This window comes from Furipterus horrens, unplaced genomic scaffold, assembly GCF_987537825.1.
Source record: "Furipterus horrens unplaced genomic scaffold, mFurHor1.1.pri manual_scaffold_1, whole genome shotgun sequence".
NCBI classification, from domain to species: Eukaryota; Metazoa; Chordata; class Mammalia; order Chiroptera; family Furipteridae; genus Furipterus; species Furipterus horrens.
Genome location: NW_028327171.1, coordinates 197,554,962 through 197,582,652, shown reverse-complemented (window position 1 = coordinate 197,582,652; position 27,691 = coordinate 197,554,962). Strand labels below are relative to the sequence as shown.

General features: G+C 37.5%; 1 protein-coding gene across 1 annotated transcript; it reads left to right on the top strand.

Annotated features, from left to right (window-relative positions):
- Positions 1-27,691, top strand: ACADL (acyl-CoA dehydrogenase long chain). The gene is made up of 11 exons (XM_090283317.1): positions 1-148; positions 3,123-3,278; positions 5,809-5,946; positions 7,164-7,328; positions 11,277-11,343; positions 12,207-12,371; positions 13,073-13,174; positions 14,557-14,670; positions 20,622-20,749; positions 23,076-23,162; positions 26,666-27,691. The coding sequence occupies exons 1-11, from the start codon at positions 72-74 to the stop codon at positions 26,757-26,759; spliced, it is 1,293 nt and encodes a 430-aa protein (XP_090139443.1). The 5' UTR covers positions 1-71; the 3' UTR covers positions 26,760-27,691.

The window sequence follows — 27,691 nt, the reverse complement described above, 5'->3', positions numbered from 1 at the left end:
CGCCCATTGGGTGTCCCGGCCGGGAGTGCCCAGCAAGTCGCGTCCTTCGCGCTCTCTTCGCTGTCCCTGCCATGGCTTCACGCCTCCTCCGCGGGTCCCTGCGCTTGTGGGGCGGCGTGTGCGCGCCGCGGCCGCCGCGGTCCGCGAGGTGAGTGCCAGGGGCTCCAGCCGTCCGGGCCTGGAAGACCGTCTTGCCTGGGCGGCGACACCCACCCCTCCGGGGGGTGGGAACCTGGCGAGCGGCGCAGACGCGAGGGGTGGCAGCTGCGGCCCGGGACCGGGGCTGGGCCGTGGGGACCGAGCGGGTGGGACCCACTGGGACCCTGGGAAAACCGAAAGGCGGGTACCACCCAACCTTTTCTCTCCCGCCCCACGCCAGCGGGTCGGGTTCTGCGGTGCACCCCAGAAGCAGGGGCGGGCGCTCACGCCCTGGGCGCTGAGCTTGGGCTGCCTTTGGCTTTCCTGTGGTTGGAGGCAGCGACCCACAGGGAACTAGGGGACAGGCCGGGACTCCCACTGCCTCCGAGGGCTATAAAAAGCACCCGCGCGGGCCTGCAGATGTGTCTCCCAGAAGACAGCCTGGGACAGGAGAGACCTGGCCAAGGCCCCATCAGACAATGGCTGTTAGGGTAGTGTTTATAAGATCGAATCTTCAAATTCCAGTATGACATAAAATGCACTCATTGAATAAACTGGAGTCAGGGAGGATTCGCTATTAACGAGGGTAACAGGACAGGTAAATTACCTTCTTACGGCATTGTGATACTTACTCTTAAGATGCTTTGGGACCAGGGAGACAAATGCCTGCTATTCCTGAGGGTAGGGATGGCTTCACGGAGACCGTAACTTGACCTACTTTTCTGAACTCTTCCCCAAACTTCATAACACAGTGATCCTCAAAATTTTTGATGTCAGAGAGGCGGATTACTAAGAAGCTAGGAAAATTCTTAGGCGAGTGGAATGGGGAAACTGAGACAGATACCTAAACAAACCAGCGGAGCAGTTTACAGCCAGATGAACTTACAGGTGACCAGGGAGCAAGCCCCAGGTGCCTAGCAATGGGTAAAACTGGCCCGACCTTCCCCGCCCCCACCCCAGCGTGGCCTTTCCTCCACTGATATATTGCTGGCCTGGTCATGTGGTTTAGACCCCTGCTTTGGCACTGACCAATCAGTGGAGACCATGACGCTGGAAGGGCTCACTTGGAAAAGCTGATAAATACCCTATTGACATCCTCCCCAAAGATCTTTCCTAAACTCCCAGCCTTTCAAATCCTCCAAACAAAGGACCCAACCCAAGCTCTCCCTCCCAGGGGCATGCCTGCACCTTTCCCTTCCCACTCTCCTTCCCTCTCAGGCATGTACCTCCTAAACTCTAAAAGTCCCCATGAGACTTGCAACCAGGGGAGCAATGGGCAGCCTCAGCTCTTCCTGGGCTAACCCCCTGAGCCTGTCCCCAAGGCCCCCTTTTCTCTGACTCTCACTCAGTGAGCTGATACAACCCCTCATAGGATCATTTCCTTTACGTTTTTAGAGAAGCAAAGCAGCCCCACCTAGTCTCTCTCCTATTGCTTCTATCCGAGGCCCTTTCTTGTTTCACTGTCCCTGGCTTTAATAACATACTCTCAAAATCACCTAGACTTGTTTTGTGAAATCCTTCCTACCCAATGTGAAGAATCCACATGCTACCAGCAGGCCCTAGGTAGATCCACTCTGGGCCTGTCCCCTTTCCAACAACATCAGGACAGAGACTAAAAAGCAGGGTCTGATTAAGGAAGAGAAACCCCAAACAGAAATTCATACAAAACAGAAAAACATCCTTTGGCAATATTTGAATATATGATTAAACAATTTTTTAGATGTGAGCTTGAAATGTACAATGATACACATATTTTCAAAATCTTTTTAAGAGTGCCCTAGGGGAAAAGCTCTGAAGACCATTAAACTAAAGGAACTACACAGCAGTCTCATTTTAAGCTTAGTATAGGGAGAGGGGAGAGGGAAGGGTCAGTTTCTGAAGATCTTGAGTAATTCCATACTAATCCTTATAAAGATTGGTGGGCACTTCGGTTTAAATTTACACCGAAATTGGCTCTATAATGTAGCAATAGCATCAACATAGCTTATATTTTATACACCTATTTGAAATTGTATGATTTTGAGTAAAATACTAATTTGGAGAGGGTTGCATTATTGTAAACATTTTACATGACACGGAGACTTAACAGTATTATTTTATTGTAATATTTGAATTTTACATAATTTAATCTACGTCATTGACAACACTGAAACCAAGAAAAATGACCAGCAGGGTCTACTACCTGCCTCCACAAAAGCCAAACTCAAGACAGGTGCTGGTGAGAAGGAAAGTGGTTTTATTTCAGGTGTTGGCAACCTGAGAAGATGGCAGGCTCATGCCTCAAAAACCATCTTCCCATCTCTGGTCAAGCCAGCGATTCTTATGGGAAATTGGTGGGAATTCTGAGGGAGGAGTGTGGACATGCAATTTCTCTTGAGAAAGGAGATTACAGGCAAGGGGAGGGTGCTGAAACAGAGTCATGCAGTTTCCACTTGGGCTCATTCTTCTCATTCTAATATTATCTTGTATCGTCTGTGGTTCATTGTGGTTTATTGTCAGCATGTACTCCTCATTCCAGGAACAGGTTCTTTCAACTGTAACAAGAACTTGGCCAGAAAGAAAACAAAGAGTTGATTAAAAGCATAGGGTTAATATTACAGTTTGATTTGTTACAGAATATACATTCTGTAACTTTGATCACTAGACTAGTTATATTCAGCCATGATTATACTATTTTACCTCAACTCACACTTACAGTTAGTTCTAGGCATGATTTCCTTTTTATGGATTTGAAACTGAAACAATCATTAAATAAGGGTAAATTACTTCTTAATCCCATCCAGGTACTGTAGATCCTGTCAAAAGTGGTGATGCTCAGATTGGAATAGGTTCGTCAAATTTCAGATTCTTTCTACCTGCATCTAAAGTGTCTCTGGAGAAAAAAAAAAAATCAAGATTTTTCCATATTGTTCAGTGACATTAATTTTGATATGAAGAGTAACAATTCACTTAATTTTTTTAATGTATACGTACATATTTTTAAGATGTTCTCATTCTGGAGGGGAGGAACGCCTTGAAACGCCTTCTGCTAAAAAATTAACAGATGTAGGAATTAGAAGAATCTTCTCTTCAGAGCATGACATTTTCCGGGAAAGTGTAAGAAAGTTTTTTCAAGAAGAAGTGATTCCACATCATGCAGAGTAAGTGGCACATTTTTCTTTAAAATAATATACACTAAGAATATACCATGGACTATTTCCTAGAATGCTGTTGAATGTCCTATAGAAAATATATTGTGTTCAATGCTTTATAACACTTTTTTACTGTCTTCAATATAATACTGTAAGATCACAAGATTTCCAAGCTAGTTCAAAGCTTTGTAAATGAAGTTTAAAACACACAATTAAAAATATGAAGGAGATCAAAAAGTATAAATATCCAATTATAAAATAAATGAGTCATGGGGATGTGATGTATAGCATGGAAGACTACGGTTAATACTACTGTTACCAGGGAGAGACCCAAGTCAGCCACCCCCCAACCCCCTGAGCATGTTTCTTGGTTCTGGCCTCACTCACAAGAGACAAATTCAAGAGAGAGACAAACACATATAGTGCAAATGAGATAGCAAGTTTATTTACGAAATCATAGGCAGGCACCCAGCTAGTCAGAATGCCCTACGTAACTAGTGTTAATGCGCTACGTATAGAGGAAATAACGTTGTTAGTAACGTTGTTCTATACACTTGAGCACCTGGCTACAAGCAGGCACCCAGCTAATCCGAGGGTGTCAACTGTTTGGGTTCAGAGGTTATATACTTTAGTTAGCCTCTAGGTTTCTGCTCCACTTCCCTGCCACCTCCAGACCTTGAGATTAATACAGTCACAAAAGCTTTCTTTGACAGCTAGTGGAGATGATGCACACAGACTTTGAAGGCCCACCCCCTCTCCTGCGCTATCATAGTTTTGCTTGTGATGTTCAGAACGCCTGGCAATCTTATCAGACCAGGCTCAGGACTGCTAGGTCAATGAATGAGACATGTCTCTCTTTTGTTTCCCGCCTCCTGTTTTAAGTTGTTTGTTAAACTCTAAGGGCCAGGCTCCTGCTTTATTTCCCTTCCAGCTACTCATTCCTAGCTGCTACCTACAGTAACTACTGTATTGCAGATTTGAAAGCTGATCTTAAAAGTTCTCATCACAAGAAAAAATATGTGCAACTATGTATGGGGACAAATGTTAACTAGACTTACTGTGGTGATCATTTTGCAATATATGCAAATAATGAGTTACAGTATTATGTTGTACACCTGAAACTAATATAATATTATATGTCAGTTATATTGCAATTTAACAAACTTGAAAACCTACAAATAAATCTAAGAATAATATTTTTGAAAACTGGTTAAGTGGCAATAAAATATCAGTCAATTCCATATTCTTTCTTTTTCTGCTTCATGAATGAATTAAAATGCATAAAGTTCAAAAGGCCCACATAATGCAAATCCTGGTAGGCAACTGGCTACCTCAAAGTATTTTTTATTACTGGATGAGATTAGAGTTGATCACCAACTCTATTGACCAAAAACTGTCATTTCTATTAAAATAGGATTATGCCATGTTTCCAAAATTTACTCGATGTCAATACTTTCTAACAGTTTTGAAAAATTATTTATAAATAACTTTCTTTAAGATTTATTAATACTTCTCGGTAAGACTCACCAAAACTAGCTAAACTCTGATGCTATACACAACTAGTCTTCAGTGAAAAGCAATTAGCTTCTTAAGGACACAAGAAATGTAGTCTATATACTTCACTCTAAGAAAATTTTTGGTCCATTTCTTTAGTCTTTTAAATTTCACTCCAGAAAAACTGTTGGTGAGAACTTGAAGTAAAAATGTTAAAAGTTGATGGATCGGAGTCGATAATAAAATTATTTTCAAAGCTACTTTAGGCAGTATACAAAACACACTGAAACAACACATGATAATCAAACTCTTTCCTTTACAATGTCCTGAAGTATCTGTAGTTACCTTTAATCACTATCTTCAAATACCCCGTATCTTACTAACTATACCTAACTACCACTTCAAAAAAGTTCTCAGATTCTTTAACTCTCTCCAGCTAGCCATATCTTTCCTTCTTGTGTGGTTCTCATTTTTAAAGAAAAGCAGAGGTTGTGCTATCTTACCCAGACAGATACTCTTTTCAGAAGGTCATTTGACAGAGCTTTGCTGCAAAGTGCTTCTGCTCTTCTGCTGTCCCTACTGAAACTAATGATGGCGACTGCTCTTGTCATTATCGTTGTATGTGCTTATCCCCTCAGTTTAGCACTTCAAGGAAATATGCGGATAGCAGTTGTCTTTACAGGACAGGTTGGGCAAATTCCACGACTAGATGATGCAACTAAGCTTGCTGCCTAAGATTATCAGCTGAGAGAAACTACATCCATGAATATCAGTGGATACAATTCGGAGGGTCAATAAATAGTAAGGAGAGGGAACGGGGTGGGGTGGGGGGAAGTGGCAAAGATGAAGAAGTAAGAAAGAGAACATGAAGAAGGAGAAATAATAAAATAGTCAGGTGCAAACAGAAGGATATGGATGATGTCAATAACAATCACCTTGAATTAAAAGTGAACTTCTGCACAAGATTATTAATGGATTTCAGTTATCAATTTAAAAAAATAATATGAAATGGGCTTTTCTGATTTAAAACATTTGTTATCTGCAGATGGGAGAAAGCTGGAGAAGTGAGCAGGGAGCTTTGGGAAAAAGCTGGGAAACAAGGACTGCTTGGTGTCAATATTGCAGAGCGCCATGGTGGCATTGGTGGGGACTTGTACTCGGCAGCTGTTGTTTGGGAGGAGCAGTAAGTATGGGGACGTTTGAAGCTGACTTTTGTTTGTAAGCACACTGCTCACCTTTCTGAGGTGATCATAAATAACGCTTTCTAATCTTTTTATCAGACTGAAAATTGAGTGTAAAAAGTGAAGTTTATATCACCCATATGGTCTTGCACATTTTTTCAATGCAGGAAGGTGGGAAAATCCCCTTTTAAATTGTTTAAACAGATGCTGTTGACAATTAAAGAGATAGTTTCATTTCTAATTGACTCATTTGGTTATTTTTCTCTCTTTTAAAAAGATGTTTGAAAGTCAATGAAAGAGTGGAAAAAAATATTTTCATTAAATATACTAAGAGTTTAAAATACAACAACAAATAAAGACCTTAGTTAATAAAGGGACAACAGATTTAAGCTACCAATTCAGCAAAATAGAAATGCGAGTAGGTTTTTAGATGAAAAAGTTCATCCTTACTACCAATTCGATGCAAATTAAATTAACTGAGATATATTACTGTGATTATCTACAAAAGTTAGTGAAAATGAAAAATCAATATCCAGTACTGACAAGTTTACAGTGAAAATGACATACTCCTGTACTCTTGGTGGCATTGTAAGGGAGAAAAGGAAATGTTTTGGAGATTAAAAATACAGATACATATAAAAATGAAAATATTTCTGCTCTTTGATCTAGGATACTGCTTTTAGGAATTTATCTTAAGGAAATAATTTAATAGAAAAAATAGCAGCTATGTAGAGGAAAAATTATCATGTTAGATCATAATCCCCAAATTTGGAAGCAGTCTAAATGTCTGGCAGTAGGAAAATGAAAAGGTGAATTATAGTACATAAGCAATTTGTAATATTTTATATCTATTTAAGATTATTATTATGACAACTTAAAAAATAGAATTATTTTCATATAATTTAAAAAGCACACAGCTAAGTGCAAAATTCACATCACAGCTACAGCTATATTAGAATATATCATTATAAAGGTAATTTGCTAAAGTGAAAATATTAATAGATAATTAATATTTTATCTTTCAATTTTCTGTGTTCATCAAACTGTATTAGAGTACTGTTATTACATTAGAGTCAGAAATTAAAAGAGTAGTAAAAACTACTGTGATAACACTAAGACCTTTGATATTTTGTTGTTGTTTTTTTAATTGAAAAATCAAAGAAACTAAAAACAGAACAAAATAACTATTTTGTGATTTAATTTTTTTTTTTCCCCTAAGAGCCTATTCAAACTGTACAGGCCCAGGTTTTAGTCTTCACTCAGATATCGTCATGCCCTACATTGCAAACTATGGCTCAGAAGAACAGATTAAGCACTTCATCCCCCAGATGACTGCAGGGAAATGTATTGGTGCCATAGCGATGACCGAGCCGGGGGCTGGAAGGTAAATGAACATTCAATTGGTTTTGAAGTCTAGGAATCAATTCTCCACCAGCAAATGTTTTTCTCATACTTGCTCTATACAAAACTGTAAGCAATAAGCTTGGAGGAATACAAAGATGAACACACAGCAGAATTCACACCTTCAAGGAACTTCAAACTCCAAAAGGAAAATAAGGCCTTATATACAAATAGCAATAAAGCAGGTTGTAATATCTGCTGTGTCTGAGATCTTATTTACATAGGGTAATGCAAATAAAAATGATAGGATATGAGTTGAAATTGGGGCATGATGAATTTTAGATGTGCTGTGACATGCACAGGGAATGTTTGGCAGGCTGTTACAGTACGGATTTGGGACTCTGGAGACATGCTGGAGTAACTGTAGGTTTTGTTTTGTTTTGTTTTTTAAATGACATGATCTCTTTTTTTTTTTTAATGCTTTTTATTTATATTTAGAGAGAGGGGAAGGGAGAGAGAAAAAGAGGAAGAGGAACATCAATGTGTGGTTGCCTCTGCCATGCCCCCAACTGGGAACCTGTCCCACAACCCAGGCATGTGTCCTGACTGGGAGTTGAACCAGTGACCCTGCCATTTGCAAGCCAGTGCTCAGTCCACTGAGCCACACCATCCAGGGCTTGGTATAGGTTTTAAAAGCCATTCATAAAACTGAGCAAGTTTGTTTATTCAGTCATTTGACACTTAGTAAGACCCGTCAGTGTGCCATGTATACAGCGATGAACAAAACAGATACAGCCTAAATGCTTATTAAGGAGAATGACAAGAAACAAGTAAACATGTTCACAATTATAAGTCGTGGTAAGTACTATGAAGAAAACAATGGACTATGGACTATGCTGGTAGAGACTAATGGTGCATGGGTGTTTGGTAGGGAAGGGAAAAATGAATTTAGATGTGAGTGCCAGAGAAAGCCTCTGAGAAGTGGTGATATTCACACTGAGATCTGATGAATGAGAAATAACTAGTTATTCAAGAATGGGGTGAGACCGTCCACATGGTGGGACCGGATTTCAAGGAAGTAAAGTGAAAGGGTGGAAAGCTTGAGTATTGCATTTCCCTTGAACGTGTATTTCCCCAAAAAATGTGTCAACAGAGACAGAAGGATTGAGTGTGAAGAAAATCTAGATGTTTCCGTCCTGAGCACAAGTGGAAGTGAGTTTGAAAAGGCGACAGGAGAGCAGTGAGGAGTGAATAATATCAAGGCCACAAGGAGGTTAAGAGTTGAGAAAATGTCATGGCAGGCTCCTGGTGACCTTCTGGTGGTGATTTCAAGTGGAGAGGGAGGGCAGAAGTAACTTTGGAAGGAGTGATAATGGGTATTGAGAAAACAGACAGAGGATACAGACTACTCTTTTTCAGAGTTGGTGGTGAAAGGACGTGCAGAGAGGGGACAGTAGTTAGACAAGCCAGCGTGGTAAGGGAAATGACTTATGCTAAAGAGAACAGCAACTTATAGGCCAATGAGAAATAGGCAATGTAGCGGAAGACCTAAAGGATATGGCAAAGCAGAATTAAAAATCTAATGCTTGTTTCTGCAAAGATCAGGCCCTAATACTTTAAATGTTCTCTTTTGATAGTGCTGTTTATTTTTAAACATCTTAATTTTCATAGGGTCATCTGGCAATATGCTTAAATTGTATTTATCTTTCCCAGATATAAATCTATAATTACAGGCCAATATTGATACTTAATTTTGCTAAAGTAAAAGGTTCTTGCTTACTTCTTTTGCCTAAAAATGTGATGTAAAAGAGGTAGGAACTTAATCTTCTTTCTTTGCTTTTAAGATAATTCTCTAAGATAACTGGCTGGCAGCCCGGCATTCTGACTCGTCATAATCTATATGTTCCAGTTCCAGCCAACTGAATGTTAGCTCTGACCTAGAGGCAACAGGATAATGAGAGAACTTGATGTGTCTCCAACTACACTCACACAAACAAAGGCTTGCTTGATTTTTATTTATTTAAATTCTCTGTCCTCATCTGTGCTTATGTATTTATGAAAGAAAGAGAATAAGAATGGGGGAAAAAAGGGGTTAGATTTTTGGGGAAGTTTGGTGGGAGTAACAGAAAGATAGCCAATCAGTTCAATATTTAGGGACAAGAAAAGGGGCCATGTGGGTAAGTGAATGCAAAAATGTAGAAAAGCCGCATGTGAGCAAGATTAGAGTTTTGAGGCATTACAGGGAGAAATAAAGCAAAAGCATATGGTCCTGGCTGGTGTGGCTCAGTGGACCGAGTGCCAGCCTGCAGACTGAGTGCCGCCGGTTGATTCCCAGTCAGCGCGCAAGCCTGGGTTGCAGACTGGGTCCCCAGTTGGGAACTTGAGAGAGGCAACCAATCGATGTGATGTTTCTCTCGCACATCAATGGTTTTCTCACTCTCTTTCTCCCTCCTTTCTCCTCTCTCTCTAAAAAGAAATAAATCAAATCTTTAAAAAAGAAAGAAAGAAAAAGCCTATGGGAGGGAAAGAATAAAGAAGATGGGACATGGTTCATTTCACCTGCTTTCAGAAATGGCTTGGCCACGCTGTTTTCTGGCTTTGATTTGGCCTTCACAGAAAAAGGTTGAGTCTGCTGGAAAAGATCCAGGGCTTCTTTCCCTTCCACATACATAGGAGACTCCATTATGTCGTCGTCGTCGGCAGCCGTCCGTCTCGAGAGACGATGGTGTAGCTTCTTAAGAGTCTATCTGCACCGCCGAGAATGGTTGTGCAGTCCGACTCGGGAGTGACACGGTATCTGTCACATTATATTGCTTTCATATTGATTTTCTTATTTGGCTTTCATAATAATCTCTATAAAATGTAGAGGTAGGGTGATGCTTATGTACAGAGAATCCGTGTCTTGCCTCTTCCGTTTCCTGGTGGCTCATGGCATCCCTTGCTTGAGATCTCATCACTCTAATTTCTGCTTCTGTGGTCACATGGCTCCTCCTCTTCTGTCTGTGTAATCTTGCTGTGCCTCTTTCTCCTAAGAACATCTGTGATTGCATTTAGGATCCATTAGATGATTCAAAATAATCTCCATATTTCAAGTTACACATCTGCAAGACCTTTTTTCTGTATAAGGTTACATCTGCAGTTTCCAGGGACCAGGACCTATAATCTTTGGGGGCCATTAGTCTTTATAGGATATTTTGACTGGAAGCTACCTAAATGTTCAACAATAGGAAATTGTTTGTTTGTTTGTTTTAATCATTATAAATCCATAGGGTGAAATTTATCTTATAGAAAAATATTGGCTGTTATTTAGAAGTCAAAATCATATGTATGCTTCCATTTTTATAAAAATCTATATATGTGTGCATCTGTTTCCATGGAGAAATACTGAAAGAATATATTTTTTAAATGGTCATTCCAGGAGGCAAAATATTTATTAAATTATTTTCTGCTTTGTCTAGAATATTGCCTGTATTTTTTATGTTTTATTATGAATATTTGTTTATATTATTAAAAATAGAAATTATTTTACATTTAGAAAAATAATCTGCTTTAAGAGGAAGTGACATTTGAAACACAGTCTTTTAAATAGCTAAGCTTTTGATCAGTAGAGCTAGGGGAAGGAACCCACGTGAATAGAGGCAGGTAAGTACACATGGCAAATGATCTCAGGGATATAGTAGGCCTTGAAAAATCATCTGAATCCAATATTGGGGTCTTGAATGCTAGCTGGGCCTTGTTATGCTCTATAATATCTGGCTAGCTTAAGTAATCTTAAATCATATATTTATTTGTATGATGTAAATGATTTAAAATATAATACATTAGATATAATTTTTAGTGCATTTGTGTGAGCATTCCTACTATTAAAGATCAATGTTATAATGGTGTAAGCAGTTTAAATTATCATATCCTATTTACACGTACCTAACAACATTGGCATGACTCAATTTTCATTCATTAATGAAATTTTTATTCTTTTTTTCAATTCCAGTGATTTGCAAGGAGTAAGAACAAATGCCAAAAAGGATGGAAGTGACTGGATTCTTAATGGCAGCAAGGTGTGTAAAGAGGGGCTTCCACAGCCCTTCTCTCCATGGTCATACCATGGCAATGGTGTCTCAAAGGTGACTGGTAATTGGCTCTCGCATATCAAGAGTGACTCTCACAGGACCTGAGATTGTATGAGCTCACGTAGGAATTGAGTTGTTGTGTTTTACCAAAAATTAGAATTTTGCAACTTTTATATTACATCAGATCTATTTCATTTCTATGTTCCATTTTGCAAGCCCCCTCACTAATATAGAAAATATTATTTTAGATTCCAAACAGTCCTCATCAAACCAGAAAAGGAGAAGTTAAGGCTCACATTGTCCGAATATGGAACAAACAATAAGTTTATAAATTTGATGTTGATGAAAAACTGGGGAAAACACTTTCTTGTAACTATCATGAAGAGTTTCAGACGGTCTTAGGAGAGGAAGATATCTTTGAAAGAATTTGAGAGCCCTTCAGTTCTTCTCAGAGTCACATCTACCCACTAATAAAATTGGAAGCCTCAAGAGTAAATATATTCCTTAAAATCTAATATCACTGATAGGAGAGGTTTTTATTTACCTAAAATTGTGTCTGGTATGTACTCAGTAAATATATTTGTTGTTGACTGAGTGTGAAGAAAAGATGTTCATTTTCTGTAAAACCTGCATAGGCTTCATTCTTTGAAGCATTGGGTTATTTTTCTTTTACACTTTAGTAACCTTATGTTTAAATAATTAATGCTTCAGATGCTATGATAGACTATATAGAGAGTTATAAAACATGCCTTATCTGGTTTACTCTTCTTGACCAGAAGTCATAAACCAGTCATGACTTGCACATGAACTTGGATTATTGGGGAGCATCACAGTATGCTTGTGGTTTTCAGGTGTTCATTACGAACGGGTGGCTAAGTGACGTTGTGATCGTAGTAGCAGTCACAAATCGTGAAGCTCGCTCTCCTGCTCATGGCATTAGCCTTTTTCTGGTGGAAAATGGAATGAAAGGATTTATCAAGGGACGAAAGCTACATAAAATGGGACTAAAAGCTCAGGTAAGTCATAATATAAATCATATTCGGGTAATAATTGAGTTTACTCAATTTTTAGTATTAAGTTATTGTTTATAAATAATTGAATACTTAATTACGCCTTATATTGTATACAGAACTACACAGAGCACAATCATACTTCCCAATGCTGAATTCCTAAAAAAATATGCTTTTCAGAAATGATAATGGAAATTTACACCACTATTCATGCCATTGTATCTCTGGTGGCAATGAAAGTGAATTAAGATGTTTTAAATATCTGCTTTAGAATGGTAACATTAATTAAATGGTAATGGGCCCTCTGTTTATAAACTTGATTAAAGAAAATTATGAAGTAGAAACAAAATATTTTTTCTATTGTTTAGTAATTACTTGGTAATTTTTTAGTTATTAAAAAGAAAAAACATTTTACTTAATATGCATTAGAAATCCTTAGTTCTCAGTATCTAAAAATCCAGACAATATTGGAGCTAGAATGATAGTTGGTATAGTGGAAAAACCAGAAGTTCTGGATCAGATGAACCTGGGTTTGTAATCCCTGGTTTAGCCCTTCCTGGTTGTTGTGTTCATTAACCACTCCAGTTTGGCTCCCAGTTTTGTTTTGTTTTGTTCTGTTTTGTTTCCTTAAGTGGAAATAATCTCCTTCCCAGGGTCTTGTGAGATTTAGGTGAGATAATGCTGTACATAATTGTATGCCCTCTTAGGACACTGCAGAATTGTTCTTTGAAGATGTCCGGTTGCCAGCTGGTGCCCTACTGGGAGAAGAGAACAAAGGCTTCTACTACCTCATGCAGGAGCTTCCACAGGTGAGCAGTATTAAAGGTTCTGTCTTTTGATTAGATAATAGATAGAATAAGGTAACATAGAACTGCATAAACCCATGCATACAAAACTTGTGATATAGACAATCATTTGACAATAACAAAGTTGTAAAAAAATAGTTGTAGGGTAAATAAGTAAATAACTGAACTGGGGGATATTCAGTCAAACTTTTCAGTAGGGAGAATAGGTATTTCAGTTCTGTGATTCCTTCTTGGGACAATCCTAGCTTCTGAATCACAAGTCAAGAATTATCTTTTTGTAAGGAAATATCAGCCAAAACATCTGGCTGGTTTTTGTTTTAATTAATTAATTATTTGTTTGTTGTTTTGTTTATTTATTTATTTTTAGAGCAAGGGGAAAGGAGAAAGAGAGGGAGAGAAACATCACTGTGTGGTTGCCTCTCACGTGCGCCCCCAAGTCATGTGCCCTGACTGGGAATCGAACCAGCGACACTTGGTTCGCGGGCCGACGCTCAGTCCACTGAGCCACAGCAGCCAGGGTGTTTTTTGGTTTTTTAATAATACCTGGGAATCAAAGGGAAAAACTGTTCAGACTAAATAGTTTAACCACATAGGGTCAGTTTTCACATCTTTTTTTTTTTTGGCGTGTGGTTGCTAAGTGATCATTGAGCCTTACCTGCCAGCATAAGAGACTGTACCTGCCTAGAAACTGCCACAGCATGGCTAGGAACACTGGCACAGAAATGGAATATGAGCCCTGACTGGGTGGCTCAGTGGGCTGAGCATTGTCCCACAAACCAAAAGGTCAGCAGTTTGATTCCCTGTCAAGACACATGCCTCGGTTGTTGGCCAGGCCCCCCAGGTCTCAGGTTGGGGGCGTGCAAGAGCACATCATGTTTCTCTCCCTCTCTTTCTCTGTCCCCTCTCTCTAGAAATGAGTAAATAAAATCTTAAAAAGAAAAAAAAATAAATGGAATATGAAAATCACCAGCAAGATAAAATTGAACTAACTGTGAATACCTTTACACTAACAGGCAGAATTTAACCTATGCACTTTAAAATGTTGTCTTCCACAGATATTGCAGGACATGTGCTGTGCAGAAATCAATAAGTAAAAATCAACAACTTCAGAATTTCTTTTCTCATAAATGAGTCAAGAGAGGAGGGAATTTAATAAATTACACATATATCTATATATAGTAGAGACAATCAATCATAAAGGATTTGCTTTAGGAAGTTATTACAGATATGTCAAAATATTCTTAGAAATCTCTGTAGGAGCCTTTTTATAAAGAGTTAAATTAATTGGAGTTTTATAAAGATTATTTATGGGGTTATCATTGAAATCATGTGAAAATCACTTGTGTAATTAGAATAATGTTCAAGGCCTAATTTTTGGGTTACAGGAAAGGCTTTTGATTGCCGAGTTAGCAGTTTCAGCCAGTGAATTCATGTTTGAAGAAACCAGGAGCTACGTTAAAGAACGAAAAGCTTTCGGGAAAACAGTTGCACATATACAGGTAAGCGTGTCGGCATGGTTTAGTGTTAGACGGTATCAGTTTACCCTTCTGAAATGAGTCTAGGCTAAGCATAAATATGGAGTAAATGTCACTGAGGTGGTGTTAGAATCCGTGGACATGGGTGAGATCACGGAGGAAGAGGAAGGAGACAGTAAGACAAGAAGAGATCCTAGGACAGAATCCTGAGGGGGAGGGTGGGAGACAAAATTTCAAGGTGGAATAGGGCAGGAGGAGCCTACAAAGGTAACAGAGAATGAACACCTAAAAAAGGAGAAAGCAAAGCAGGCAAGTGTCACAGACGCCAAAGGAAAAGAGAAGTTCAAGCAGGAGGAAGTGGGGCCAAAGCTGCTTGAAGGGAAAATTAAGAGGAAGGTCAAAGAGTGCCCAATGCACATCGTGATACAAAGGTGATTTAGTCAGCGCCCTCAAAGGACTGGGGTGGGCGTGGCGCCAGAGCGGAGCGAGCAGAGGAGTGAATGGAAATGAGGAAGTAACGATACACTGATGGCAGGCAGCTCTTTCCTGAGTCGGCTGTGAATGTTAATTGGAGGTTTGAAATACCCTCTGCAGCGAGAGACTGTACCTACCAGTGGATCATGATAAGCCTGCTAGCAGTATTGAGGACCCAGAAGTTATTGATCATGAATTTGTAGGGGTACCTTCCACTGTTGTGTATCAGCTTTTCTAGAAGGATTTAGCTGTCTAGGTTGAAGTGCAGAGAAAGTGGATGATGGTATTAAATGAAGTTTGGGTTTTGCCAGGTAATGTAAGGTATTTTCAGAAGAACTTAGCCCAATCACTAAATATGCCGATCAAATTTTAGACCTAGCGTCACCTTAAATGAAGGAACAGTTTATACAAAATGCAGTCGTCAAGTTGGTGAAACATTTCGCCAGCAAAAGAACCTGGATTTGGAAATCTACCTGAAAAATGTTAAGTAGAATGACTTGGCTGAAAGGCTTGTTGAAGGGAAAAGGAGGGAGGAGACTCTTGCTGGTTTTACAGAACGAGCATTACAGACATTAAGTTCAGTTGTGGCTGGAATCCTAGCACAGCTACTTGCATATCTGTGGTCTAGGCAAGTTGCATCGCCCCTCTCAGTAATATTTCCTCATTTGTAAAATGTGAACAATATCACCTCAGGGAGTTACCATGAGGAACAGATGATGTAATACACACTAAGTGCTCAGAATGTTGTCTGGCAAAGTGAGCGTTCATTAAATTAGCTCCCTGCTCCTTACGTAATGTCTTCCTCTATTTTGTCCCGGTAAAGGCAGCCTTTTTTATCAACTCCTGCTCCTGGTCTGGACCAACTTCACGTCACTTTGGGACTTATTTACTAGCTATACATTCATCAAGTTAACTTTTCCCATTCTGAAAAAGTTCTTTACATCCTAACTTTCTCATTGACATAAACAGTTCTAATTACAGTTCTTCTGAATCTATAAAAATGGGGCACACACCTAGCCAAGAAAACATTTTAAAAAATAGTATGCTTTGACCTCTCTAGATATTATACATTATCTATCCTTTCATTTATGTTCACTGATTTACACTGATTCTCAATGACTGCTCTTCCCACCCCCGGGTGTTTAGAAAGGTCAGGGAAGAAAGGTCAGGGAAGATGGTGCAGAGACTGGAGATGTAAGCCCTGGAGGCCAGTGATGTTAAACGTTCTGTAATTCAGAGATCACCTTGGATGACAATAATTGTCTCCCTCAAAATGCCAATAGTCTCCCACTGAAAAATACTGACATACATGATTCATTCCTTTGTTTCACAGAACAAATACGTATTGTTTGCCTTCTAAAGGTTGTGTGCTCAGGTGTAATGTTGTAGGTATGACTCTGGAAGTACCTGCTGTAGGCCTCTAGCAACATAAAGGGAGTGATACCACTTGGTGTCACCCTGTGACTTTCCCAGCTGTACCCCAAGTGGAATCAGTATCACTTGCTTCTGAAATCCAGCCACCACCACTTTCACATCAGAAAATATTTATTTAAACACTCATGCATTTAGATCTGTTTTGAATAATGTAAAAACTGAACCAAAAAGACATATTTTTCATCCCCTTGAAAATATACAATTCCTGTGTTTATGGAATTCATATTAAATCACAACCAAGATGACTATAATATTACCCAGATTGTATAGCTCAAAATGTTGAATGTGGTTTGGCACTTTCTAGACATTAAATGTGAGGGAAATTGAGTGTGTGTGTGTGTGTTAATAAAAACATAGTTTTAATCCCTTGCAAAGCAGGTTCCAATTTTTGGTTGCCTTCTTTCAGAGGTAGTTTACTAAAGTTTCACTAGGTGGCAGTAACATACTTCCACCGGTATGTTAATTACCATGAGTAATACTGTTTTCCAAGTAAATGTATGTTTTGAGATTTCTAAGATATTTCTTCTAATCTTCCTGTTTTATCTAGATAAGTATCTTTGAATAATATTTTAATATTCAATCTAGGAATTTAATGTATTCAGAGAAGATGAATGACCAATATGTGCCTACACCCTATTCTAGACCTGGATGCACTACAGTTCTAGTTATTAAATTGAAATAGAAGACCTTTAAATGCCATGTTATATTTAGCCAAGCGTCACTTTATGGCTGTATAACAATTCAGTTTTCTTTCTCTTTTTTTATCTTTGAACTTTTAACATGGTGTTTGTTTCTAATCATCTGGATGTGTTTCACAAAAAAATTTATTTTCTTTTTAAGATGGAGACCTACCATACTTAAGTACTTATTAGATTTCCGTTTCTTTATATTTATACATCCAATATTTAATGTTAAGTCTTATGATTTTCCATGGAATAGACAATAAACTGCAAAATTCAGATATTAAATAATGATAATGCTGTCATTTATCATTATTTTGCATTGTGCATATGTGCCAAACACTGCTAAGTGAATTGTCTAATTTTTTTCACAGCAACTCTATGTAATAGCTATTATATGTATCCTTATTTTACAGATAAGGAGATTGAAGCATAGAAAGGTTAAGTAACTTGCCCAAGAATACATAGATATCCTAACTCCAGAACCTACATTCTTAACTCAGACACTAGATTTGTTACCCAGAAATTTAAGGCAGATCAACGTTTCTCTTTTTCCTTCCCTTCACCTATGTTCACCCCTGTTCAATGAAGTGAACATTCTGTGTTTTTTCTAATACAAGCTGTAGTTATTTCCCAGGTGTTTTCAATTCTTAGGACACAAGTATTAGAAAAGAAATAGGAGTGGGGAAAAAATAACACTTCTTTCTTACATTCCTCATAAAGGAAATATCCAGTTCTTCAGGCTTCAAGTTTAGGATTAATTAATTATAAAAGTAAATGACAGCACTAAGATGTTGTATTTTTATATTTCAGGCATAATGTATGACCATGCACCATTAGTTAATGGTGTTGTTTAAATGGATTACTGAGCTAGATAACTTTCCAACGTGTCTTCCAGTTCCACAGTTCTGTGATTCTAAGAATTCTGTCATTCTAAACTCTAAAAGAGACTCTATCTGGTTATCTGGTCTACTTAGTAACTTCAGGGAAAATTTTTTTTAAATGTTAGCTGCAATATTATCTAGTGAATGTTAATGAATGTTAAAATGCACTGCTGTGAGCATGTTGATCATTCACAAAAGCACCTTGCTAATAATGTGCGGTCCAATAAATAGCTGCCATTCATTAGAGAATAATTTCTAGAAGTATGGCGTCGTGTCTGCAGTGAAGAGCAAAGACCAAATCTGCATAGTAACACCCAACTCAATGCCAAGAATATGTAAATATTTAATCTCTTTATCTCCAGGGAGTAAATTATGTACTCTTGGAGACATGGGTTCCTTCAGACCTCTGGACCTCACTAAATGTGCTGACCCAAGAATTCTAAATGGGCCCATCCTGGTCTGAAATTCAACTTAAGCCTTCCCAGCATTCCCATTGGAACAGCTCTCATGAAAGAGAATTGGACTTAGAGATCTTGATTCTCTCCTATGAAGAGCGCATAAATTCTCAAATGTGCCATCCACGGGGGTGAGGCTGGTTCAAAAGTATCTTGAGACTTTTTTCCAAAGGAAGGGTCATTGACCTAAACCGGAAGTAGGCTCAGAACTGAGTTTCAGGTGTTTTCGTGGAATGTATATCATCTGTTTTCGATGTATGGAAGAGTACCCCCCCCCCTTTTTTTTTTCATTGCTTGTTCCATCTTTAGATGTTCTTTGAGTACATCTGGATATATGGGGTGGGAGTGGAAATTTGGTGCTGATTAAAGGTTAGGGATTTGGCCTAATTAAATGAATGGGAAGGGAGATAGAAAAAGTAAGAGAAAGGAAAAGAAGAGAAGAAGCTTTTTGTGTAACCCAGCATGTTCTGATTTAGAGGCCAAGATATACAGGTGGGCAAAGAGTGGCATCAGTCTTCCCGCCGCTTGGTTTTGGAATCATTAGATGCCAGTCACACTGTGTGTTTCTGGAACAGGACGGTGTAAAGCCAAGGGAAGTGCGGTCTGTCGGGCTTTTCCGCGGCACAGCGGTCATGTGGGTACACTTCCAAGGAATCTGTCCAGAGCACCTACTCCACGTGACACACCCTGATCCTGCCTGGCCCCGGGCCGTCTTATACTCCTTTTCTACTCTCTTCCAGAAATGAAAGTACCCACACTTTCCCCACCACGATGATACTGAGAGGTTTGGTTTTGTGGTTTGAGAATTGCTGTAACCAGTAGTAAAGATAGGCCAGCATCCTCTGAGAATCTGGGCCCCAGACCTTCTTTTGAGAACTCGGTCAAAGCTTTGGACTTGCCACTGTATCGGCGGGGTACACTCAATGTCTAGTTTAAGTCCCACCAAATCACCTTTGTCACTAACTTCCATTCCTTCTATTAGCCATGGCGAAGGTCTTGCTCAAGTATTCCACAGCACAATGATCAGAACTCTATTTCTCTCTGAATTTCCATACGAAAGGTAGAGCCAGCTGGCTATATAGCTGGGCCTTGGACCTAAGAGGTCAATTAATGTGGTGTATTTTGGTAGGTTACCCAAAGTGGAAAGCCAGTATTTCAAACCAAAGCCAGTTTCTGAAAGAGGTTTCACCCCCCGCTACTGAGACCACACGTAAACTTACAAGTTCACGCTGTGAGAGCTAAGAGTCGGAATGCCAGAAAATGTGACTGAAGTGGGAGCAGTTGAGGACTGAGAAGGGTCAGGGTAGAAAGAATACTGCTGGTTGTCTGGAGCCAGCAGGAGGGAGTATATAGGTATATTAGCATCGACAGTTCCAGACCATTCAGTTCAAGTTAGACACTCTGCTGGACAGGCTGTTGAGAAGAATGAGAAGCAGGGTGGAAAGAGGCAGCAGCGGGTGGGGGTACTGGACTCTTCACCTGTTGAGATCTCGATTCTGTTACTCCACTGCATTCTACAGATCTCGATTAAACACTTGGCGATATGACATTTTTATGCTGTCATCCAAGCTTGTTACTTTGTTCCTTTATCCCAAGACTAAGAAGCAGAATTGAGAGATGTGATTACTTAATTTAATCAACGGAGAAAATGTCATGGATTTCGATTCCGGAGGAAGATACCTTTTCCAGAGTTGTAGCTAAAGGACTGTGCCACGAGGTGGCGCTCATCCATCATTCATGGTGTTTTTCAGGAAGGGTCCCTAAATGGTCTAAATTTTTGCATCTAAAACATGAGATACTTATGGCTTTATTTTTGCCTCTTTTCTTTTAGTACAAGTTTTCTTAGCAATTAAATACTGCAGATTTTAAATTGAAGCTCTTTCGTTAACATAGGCTTGTTTTCGGGAGAAAAAAAGAAAACCTAGTAACTAACTCCACTTTTGTTTTCTCGGAAAATCTTTTATTATGTAACTTTTGCAGTGCTAGGAGACTCAAAACGTGCTCTTCTGCCGTGCTCATTTTTATCTTTCATTCCCTTTAAACTTAAGACGGTGCAACATAAGCTCGCAGAATTAAAAACTCACATCTGTGTAACCAGAGCTTTTGTGGACAGCTGTCTGCAGCTACATGAAGCAAGACGTCTGGACTCCGCCACTGCTTCCATGGCGAAGTACTGGTATGTGTGCCCCTGCCGTTAAAATGTGGTGTTTGCAGAGACTGGGATCGAATTCTTCCAACTTTAAACTCAGCCTCAAGGGTCTTAAAGGAAGAAGGCTGTGTAAATGAAAACTAGCAGCAAGAACCAACTTTTTAAAAAATGCTGAAGGGTCTCATTAATCCTATTTATAATGTGCTAAAAATTACTCAAGTTGGTATCTAACTTTTAGCATGCCATTCAAAATAAAATATTAAGAGACTGAAGTAGAATGACTGATTAGTTCATCCAATTAAGTTTAACTTCAGATTATCTGCAGAGTGACAGTATAGTGAGACCAAACATTTACAGTAAAACTTAGAGTCCTGAAGTAGTCCCAATTCTTCCATTAAATAACTAGAATTAAATTTAATTCTCTCTGAGGAAACATTTTGTTATTTGTGAAATAAGTGGCTTGGACAGGATTTTCCTATTTAAGGTGTTTTTCAGATCAAAGAAAATTTTCTGAAGAATTGACTATCCAATCAAAAGTTGCATATGCTCTATTAAAAAAGAGGAAATAAAATGTCCCATTAAGTTCAGAAAGATTGTCATGTGTATTAAAGATGATGAGCAATAGTATTAAAGATGAGTTAATTGAAAAAATAAATAAAGGGCTCCTATTGGCTTTTGTGTATTTGAAGATGCAAGAACACAGTTTAAATCAGATTCTGGATGTGGGTTTGGTTTCCTCTGTTTTAAAAGCAAGCATTCTCACATCTCATTAGCCCAAAAATAACCTAGAAAAAAATTCCTGTCATTATTCATTAACTTTTGTTCAATTTAATCAGAAGTCAAATGGGAAAATATGCAGAATAGTGCTTTATGTAATGATTCCAGAATAAAAAAAATTGCCAGGGTGAGATTCATGGGGAATTACTAGGAACTTGCACTTTTTGGGGGTGACATTTTTGAGGGGGTGACATTTTATATTTACATTTACAGCAAGTTCTTTGACTAGTTTAAAAAGTGGAAAACCAATTTTAGATACGATCTTTTTGGAAAAAGAGATATTTAGATAACTGCGGACTTCATTGTTCTTGAAAACACCAGGTTTATAGACATACTGGTATTTCATATTGAAGCAGAGGAAGCAACTAGTTATAGCCTAGTAAATATTTCACTAAAATATTAATATATGCCAAATGCAAAAAGTTATAGAATTCCAACTATCATTGCCCTTGAGCCTTATCTGTTAATTATTACAAGACATTGTTATTTTATTTCTTGGGTTGAGTTAAAAATTATTTTTTATAGGAAAGTGTGTCCATGTTTACCTTTGCTGTGTTTTCCTCTATTGAAAAATAAGTTGAAAATAATTTTGAACTAACTTATTTTTATGTTAAAATAAATAATATCCCTTCCAATTATCATATAGATGTTAATGATAGTTGCAGTTATTGTGCTAAGATCAGAAAAGCATATTTCTCAAATACTTCATATTATCATCCATATACATGTACTTCAAGGATGATAATGTCCAAATCATCTTTAATCAGTTTCCTACATAGATGACATGTACTTTCAATAGTAGCATACCCCTAAAGTTTTCACTTTTACCTTCAGTTTATTTCTGAAAACTCTGAAAAAAAATTTTTTCACAGTTACTTGAATTCATACTTGCACCCTTCAGGTAGGAAGTGACATCTTTGGAGAAAACAAAAATATATTACAAAGGCAAAGGAAAGAGATGGTTGTATAATTATACTGTTCACTTAGGTCATATAGAAAATCTAAATAAATTAGACCGAATTCAAGTTTTTACTATATCCTTTGCAGGCATAAAGTAGCCAAAATCTAACAGTCTATGCTTTCCATATTTTGTTTCTAGACGTAACAAAAACCCAGCCAGAAATATAATTGATGAAGAAAGTATTCATATGTGAAAATTGTCCCGAGATTTATTTCATATGTAATTCATACACAATTACAATTATATCTCTGGTTGGCTAATACGCCTATTACTTTTTAATTCTTTTTTAGAGGTGGGGAGGAAGTGAGGGAAAAAGAGAGAAAGAGAAATATCATTGTGAAAGAGAAACATCCATTGGTTGCCTTCCACGAATATGCCGACCTAAGACCAAACCTGCAACTCAGGCACATGCCCTGACCAGGAATCAAACCGGTGACCTTTGGATTTGTAGGATGATGCCCAATCCACTGATTCACACCAGCCAGGGCAATATACCTGTTTTTAATTGTTTGATAAATGTATGCATTTGACAAATAATTTGTTTCCTGATGGTGAAGCACCTCATGCAAATCTATTTCAGATGTTCCTTTTCTGGGTTATATTTTGTTCTTCTAGGGCTTCTGAATTACAAAACAGTGTAGCTTATGATTGTGTGCAGCTCCATGGAGGCTGGGGATACATGTGGGAGTACCCAATTGCAAAGTGAGTATAGCTGTTCTGTTACACTCTTCTGGATAATGTGAAGAAAGAGGAAAATTACTGTACTTCATCTATTGAAGGAGAGAAGTCGCAATATCTTTGCAATTTATTATTCTTCCTTTAATTTGAGTGACTATTAATTATTTTATTTTATTTTAAATTTATTTTACCATGGTAAGAACACCCAACATAAGATATACCCTCTTCACAAATTTTAAGTGTACTATAGAGTATTATAAACTAGAGGTACGATGTTGTAGTATGGATCTCTAGAGCTTATTCATCTTGCTTAATTGAAATCTTACACTCATTGATTAGTAAGACTCCATCTTCCTCTCCCCCCTCGGCCCTTGGCAACTACCTCATTGATTCTATGCATTTTACTATTTTAGATAGCTCATACGGGTGGAATCAATGTAGTATTTGTTTCACTTAGCAGAATGTCTTCAAGGTTCTTTCAGATTGCCACAGATTGCTGAGTTTCCTTCTGTTTTAAGGTTGAGTAGTATTCCATTGTGTGGAATAGCACATTTTCTTTATCCATTTATCTGTCCTGCCTCAGGAATCTTGCCACGGCATTTTCCTTCATCCCTTTAGAAAATGTATTTACCTTTTATTTAGCAATATTTTCAGTTTATAAAATTTTGCCAAGGAAGTTTTTTGCTATGTCAGGAGAAGTCCAATTTAGTTCTGAATGAGAAAATGAGAAAGCTAAAAACTTTTTTCTAATCTAAATACAGATATCTAAAGTGAAAATTGTCATACAAGTATCCAAATTGACTTTCAAATGTATCATGTGACAAGCATAATTGGCAACATTTAATACACTTACAGTCCTTAATGAAGAAAATAAACATTTTATTAAAGTTACAGTAAGAACAGAAGCTTCAGAATAGATATAATTTACTAGTTTTCTATAGCCACTGGGCAGCTTATAAAACTTTAATCACAGGATGAATATAAATTATAACCTTTTATAAAAACTCAGCAATAAGTAGGGCTTTTTCCTTCCTTGGGAATGTAAGCATGAAGTAGCTAAACAATTTCTTTTCTTCTTTTTTTTTAATCAAACCTTGGATTTGGATTTTGGTCTATCCTTTTAAACTACTTCAAACAGACCTTAATCCAAAGCAGATTTATTCTTTTATCTTCACATAGTCGTGAAATCAAAAGTAAACATTGAATGATGTTAGCACAAATTAAATCATCACTGAAATATTCCCTGTGTATTTCATATTTTACTCACAACACTAATTGATTCACAATATTCACTATGCTAGAAAAGTGAAATAATAATGGGCGTTTATATTTTCTTACTCAAGCGTGCAGTTATAGCTGCACTAGGAAAGCAGACAAGCAGTGGCTGGGTGTCTGTCCACTTGAATTCAGGTTCTAAGAAAGGTGTCTTAGGCGAAGAGGAGTCAACCACTTACATGACTCAGGAGGCTATTCCTTCAGACCAGTGGCAAGCAAAAGTTGGCGCTTTTTGGCTCAGTATTTGAAATCCCCAGTTTCAGTCTGAAAGACTTATATCTCCTTTCAGGAATAATAATCCCCTTCTTGGCCAGCTTTTTAGTTCAAAGATTGTATGAACTTTTCAACTAGACTGCTGTTTTTCTTTCCAAAGACATAGGGAAGGAATTTTTTAATAAAATTACAAGAGTGAATATAATAGATAATATCAAAAAGACACATTAGGCAGTAGGTGGATGTGTACAGACTGATTTAATAGGAAAAAATCATTCTATTCATGTTTCTTATACCCTCAGGTTAAGCTATATTATTTGTGTGTGTGTGTGTGTGTGTGTGTGTGTGTGTGTGTGTGTGTGTGTTGTTAAATTTTGGTTTCACAGATAAAAGAGGTCCTTTTTAAAAGTTTTGTTTAATTTTGTGTATTTGTTTATTTGTTCTTAAGTCACTGCTCTTTAGCATGAGTTTACTTCAGTCTTACTCACTGGGCCTGAGGCCTGTGAGAAGCGAGACAATCTTTGCCATTTCAGGACGTCTCTGCCAGGCTAGGAAGAGCAGCCTGAGAGACAGAGCTTCATCGTTGGCTGGTTAAACATTCATTCTGCTGCCTTTCTCTGTTAATTTTAGTTGATGACTGAATTTAATTAGTAACCTATAAAAGGTCTACTGAACTCTGTCATTACCAATTCCATTGGAACTTTTGTAATGTGAAAAAAAAAAATGCCCTACCCAATCAAAAAATGTCTGAAAGCACCGAGATTGCTAAAGTAAACTGAAATGGAAGGGCTGGATTTTGTGGGTAACAATGGAATTTGTTCAAAAAATACATATATTTGAAAACACAAATGTGCCTAGATTTCAAGTGTTTTCAGAAAGTTGGTATTGAGACACTAACATACCTTTGTAATAAAATAAATCAAATCAGTAAATATTTACTAAGCACTTCCTCTTTGCAAGGTCCCATGATGAATATGACACAGGATAAGTCCAGAATTGGTCATGCTCTTAGAGAGCTAGCACATTTAATTCATCTCAAAAACTCAATTAAAAAAAAAACAAACAAAAAGATTTTATGTTTGAAAAAGAAATGCCTTTGAATTTGTCTCCTAGGAAAGTCCTACATGCCTGGGTCAATGAAAATATGATATAATGAAAGGAATACTTGCCAAGGTGTCAGGATACCTACCTTCCCATCCTAGTTTGCCAATTATCTATTTGACCATCAAATAGCAACTATTAATGAGTAAATGTACTAACTTCTCTGTACCTCAATTCCTTTACCTGAAAAACAATATAATATTTATCCTCCCTAAGCCCAGAACTGAGAGGATAAAGTGAGATGAGAAAAGGTAAAAACAGTGTCATTGTTACTATCATTGCTACCAAAAGTAAATTTTTATAACTTTTTTTTGTGTGCTGGTGGACTCAGCCCTCAGTATTGTAACCTCATACATTACTGGAGTAACTATTAACCATTTCCAAAAAATAAGTTACTTGTTAACTTTGTGGGAAGTAATATTTTCTAAAGCATCAATTTATACCCCCTGATGGCAGCAGTGGTGGTAGGAATCTAAAGGGATGTTAGAAAATATGTACTTTCTTTTCTCTTTTGTTTTCTACAAAACCAGTGGATTTCAACTTTTTTAAGAATCATAAAAGAGAACAAAAAATTAAAACATTGTTTCCATTTAGAAATGGATACATTTTCTAAATGGCCTTTTTAAAGAATGCTATTATATGTGCTGAATTTTACAAAATTAAGTCAGATAAAACAAACTTATAAATGTTATTTGAATTTATAATCTCTTCAAGGAAACTAAAACAAAGCTATACAGATGATTACTTTTAATAGGATTTTGTAATTATACTAATTGAAGATGAATACCATACTGGGAAAAAAGTAATTATGAACAACTTTTATTGCTTGGATTTTATTAAGTGAATACTTTAAATTAATTAACAGTTGTATGGTGACACGGCATTTATAATTTCTAATATCTTTTATTTATTCTTCTATCATCTTCCGAATTATCCAGAGCTTACGTGGATGCCCGAGTTCAGCCAATCTATGGTGGTACCAATGAAATAATGAAGGAGCTGATTGCAAGAGACATCATCCGAGACAAATAGACCTCTGCCCACATCCTGGAATCCTATTACAGCTAATCTGGTTTTAAATCTACTCAAGATAAAATGCAACCTGGAAAGGGAGGAAACACTAACCATGTTTTCATCTGCTCTCTTATAGGAAAAAATTAAATGCAAATCTAGGATTAACACAATGGGAGAAGAAATCTTTGAATCCAAAGATGCTAAAATTCTGAAACCTCAGGTTTAACTTTTAATTTTTTATATAACCAAAAGGCAAAGATTTTCTAATTCTAGAAGCATTAGTGTTTCATTTTCCCTAAAATTCTAAAAAAGTGTAATTGCTTAAATCTTTAAAATTGAGGCAGAAATAATTCTGTTATTATACTACAAAAGTATTAATAGTACATATAACATATTGACTTTGATAGAAAAAATTATAATTTAGAATGCAAAATAATTTCAGCTATTTTTTGCTCCAAATTTTCCAGAACGGTGGAGTTCTAACTCCCTACCCAAAGTCTCTGTTTTTAAGTAATGGAATCCTTTTTTCAAACTAAAGGCTATGCAGAGAGTCCCTGTACATGGTGCTAAAATGATGAGCTGCTCTCATGGAATCAGGAAGCCGTCCCAGGACTGAGCTAAGCGCTTGCCTAACCCCATTAGAGAATGCTGTTTGTTCTCTCATCTACTGACACCCGGTTTTATAGAACATGGAGTAACCCATCATCTTTATTTTATCAGTTTCAAAACAGTGACTTTTATTTTGGAATAGTCGACTTTAATTTAATGAATTAATAAATAACATAAGGAAGTAAATAAACAAGATAATTTCAAATTATAAATGCAATAAAAGAAATAAAGTAAGCATTTAAAATAGGAAAGTGAGGAAATCACCTTTGATTTCAGACTTAAAAGCAATCCTTATCAAAAAATAAACCACTCATTTAATTTCTAAATCACTAGCATCATTT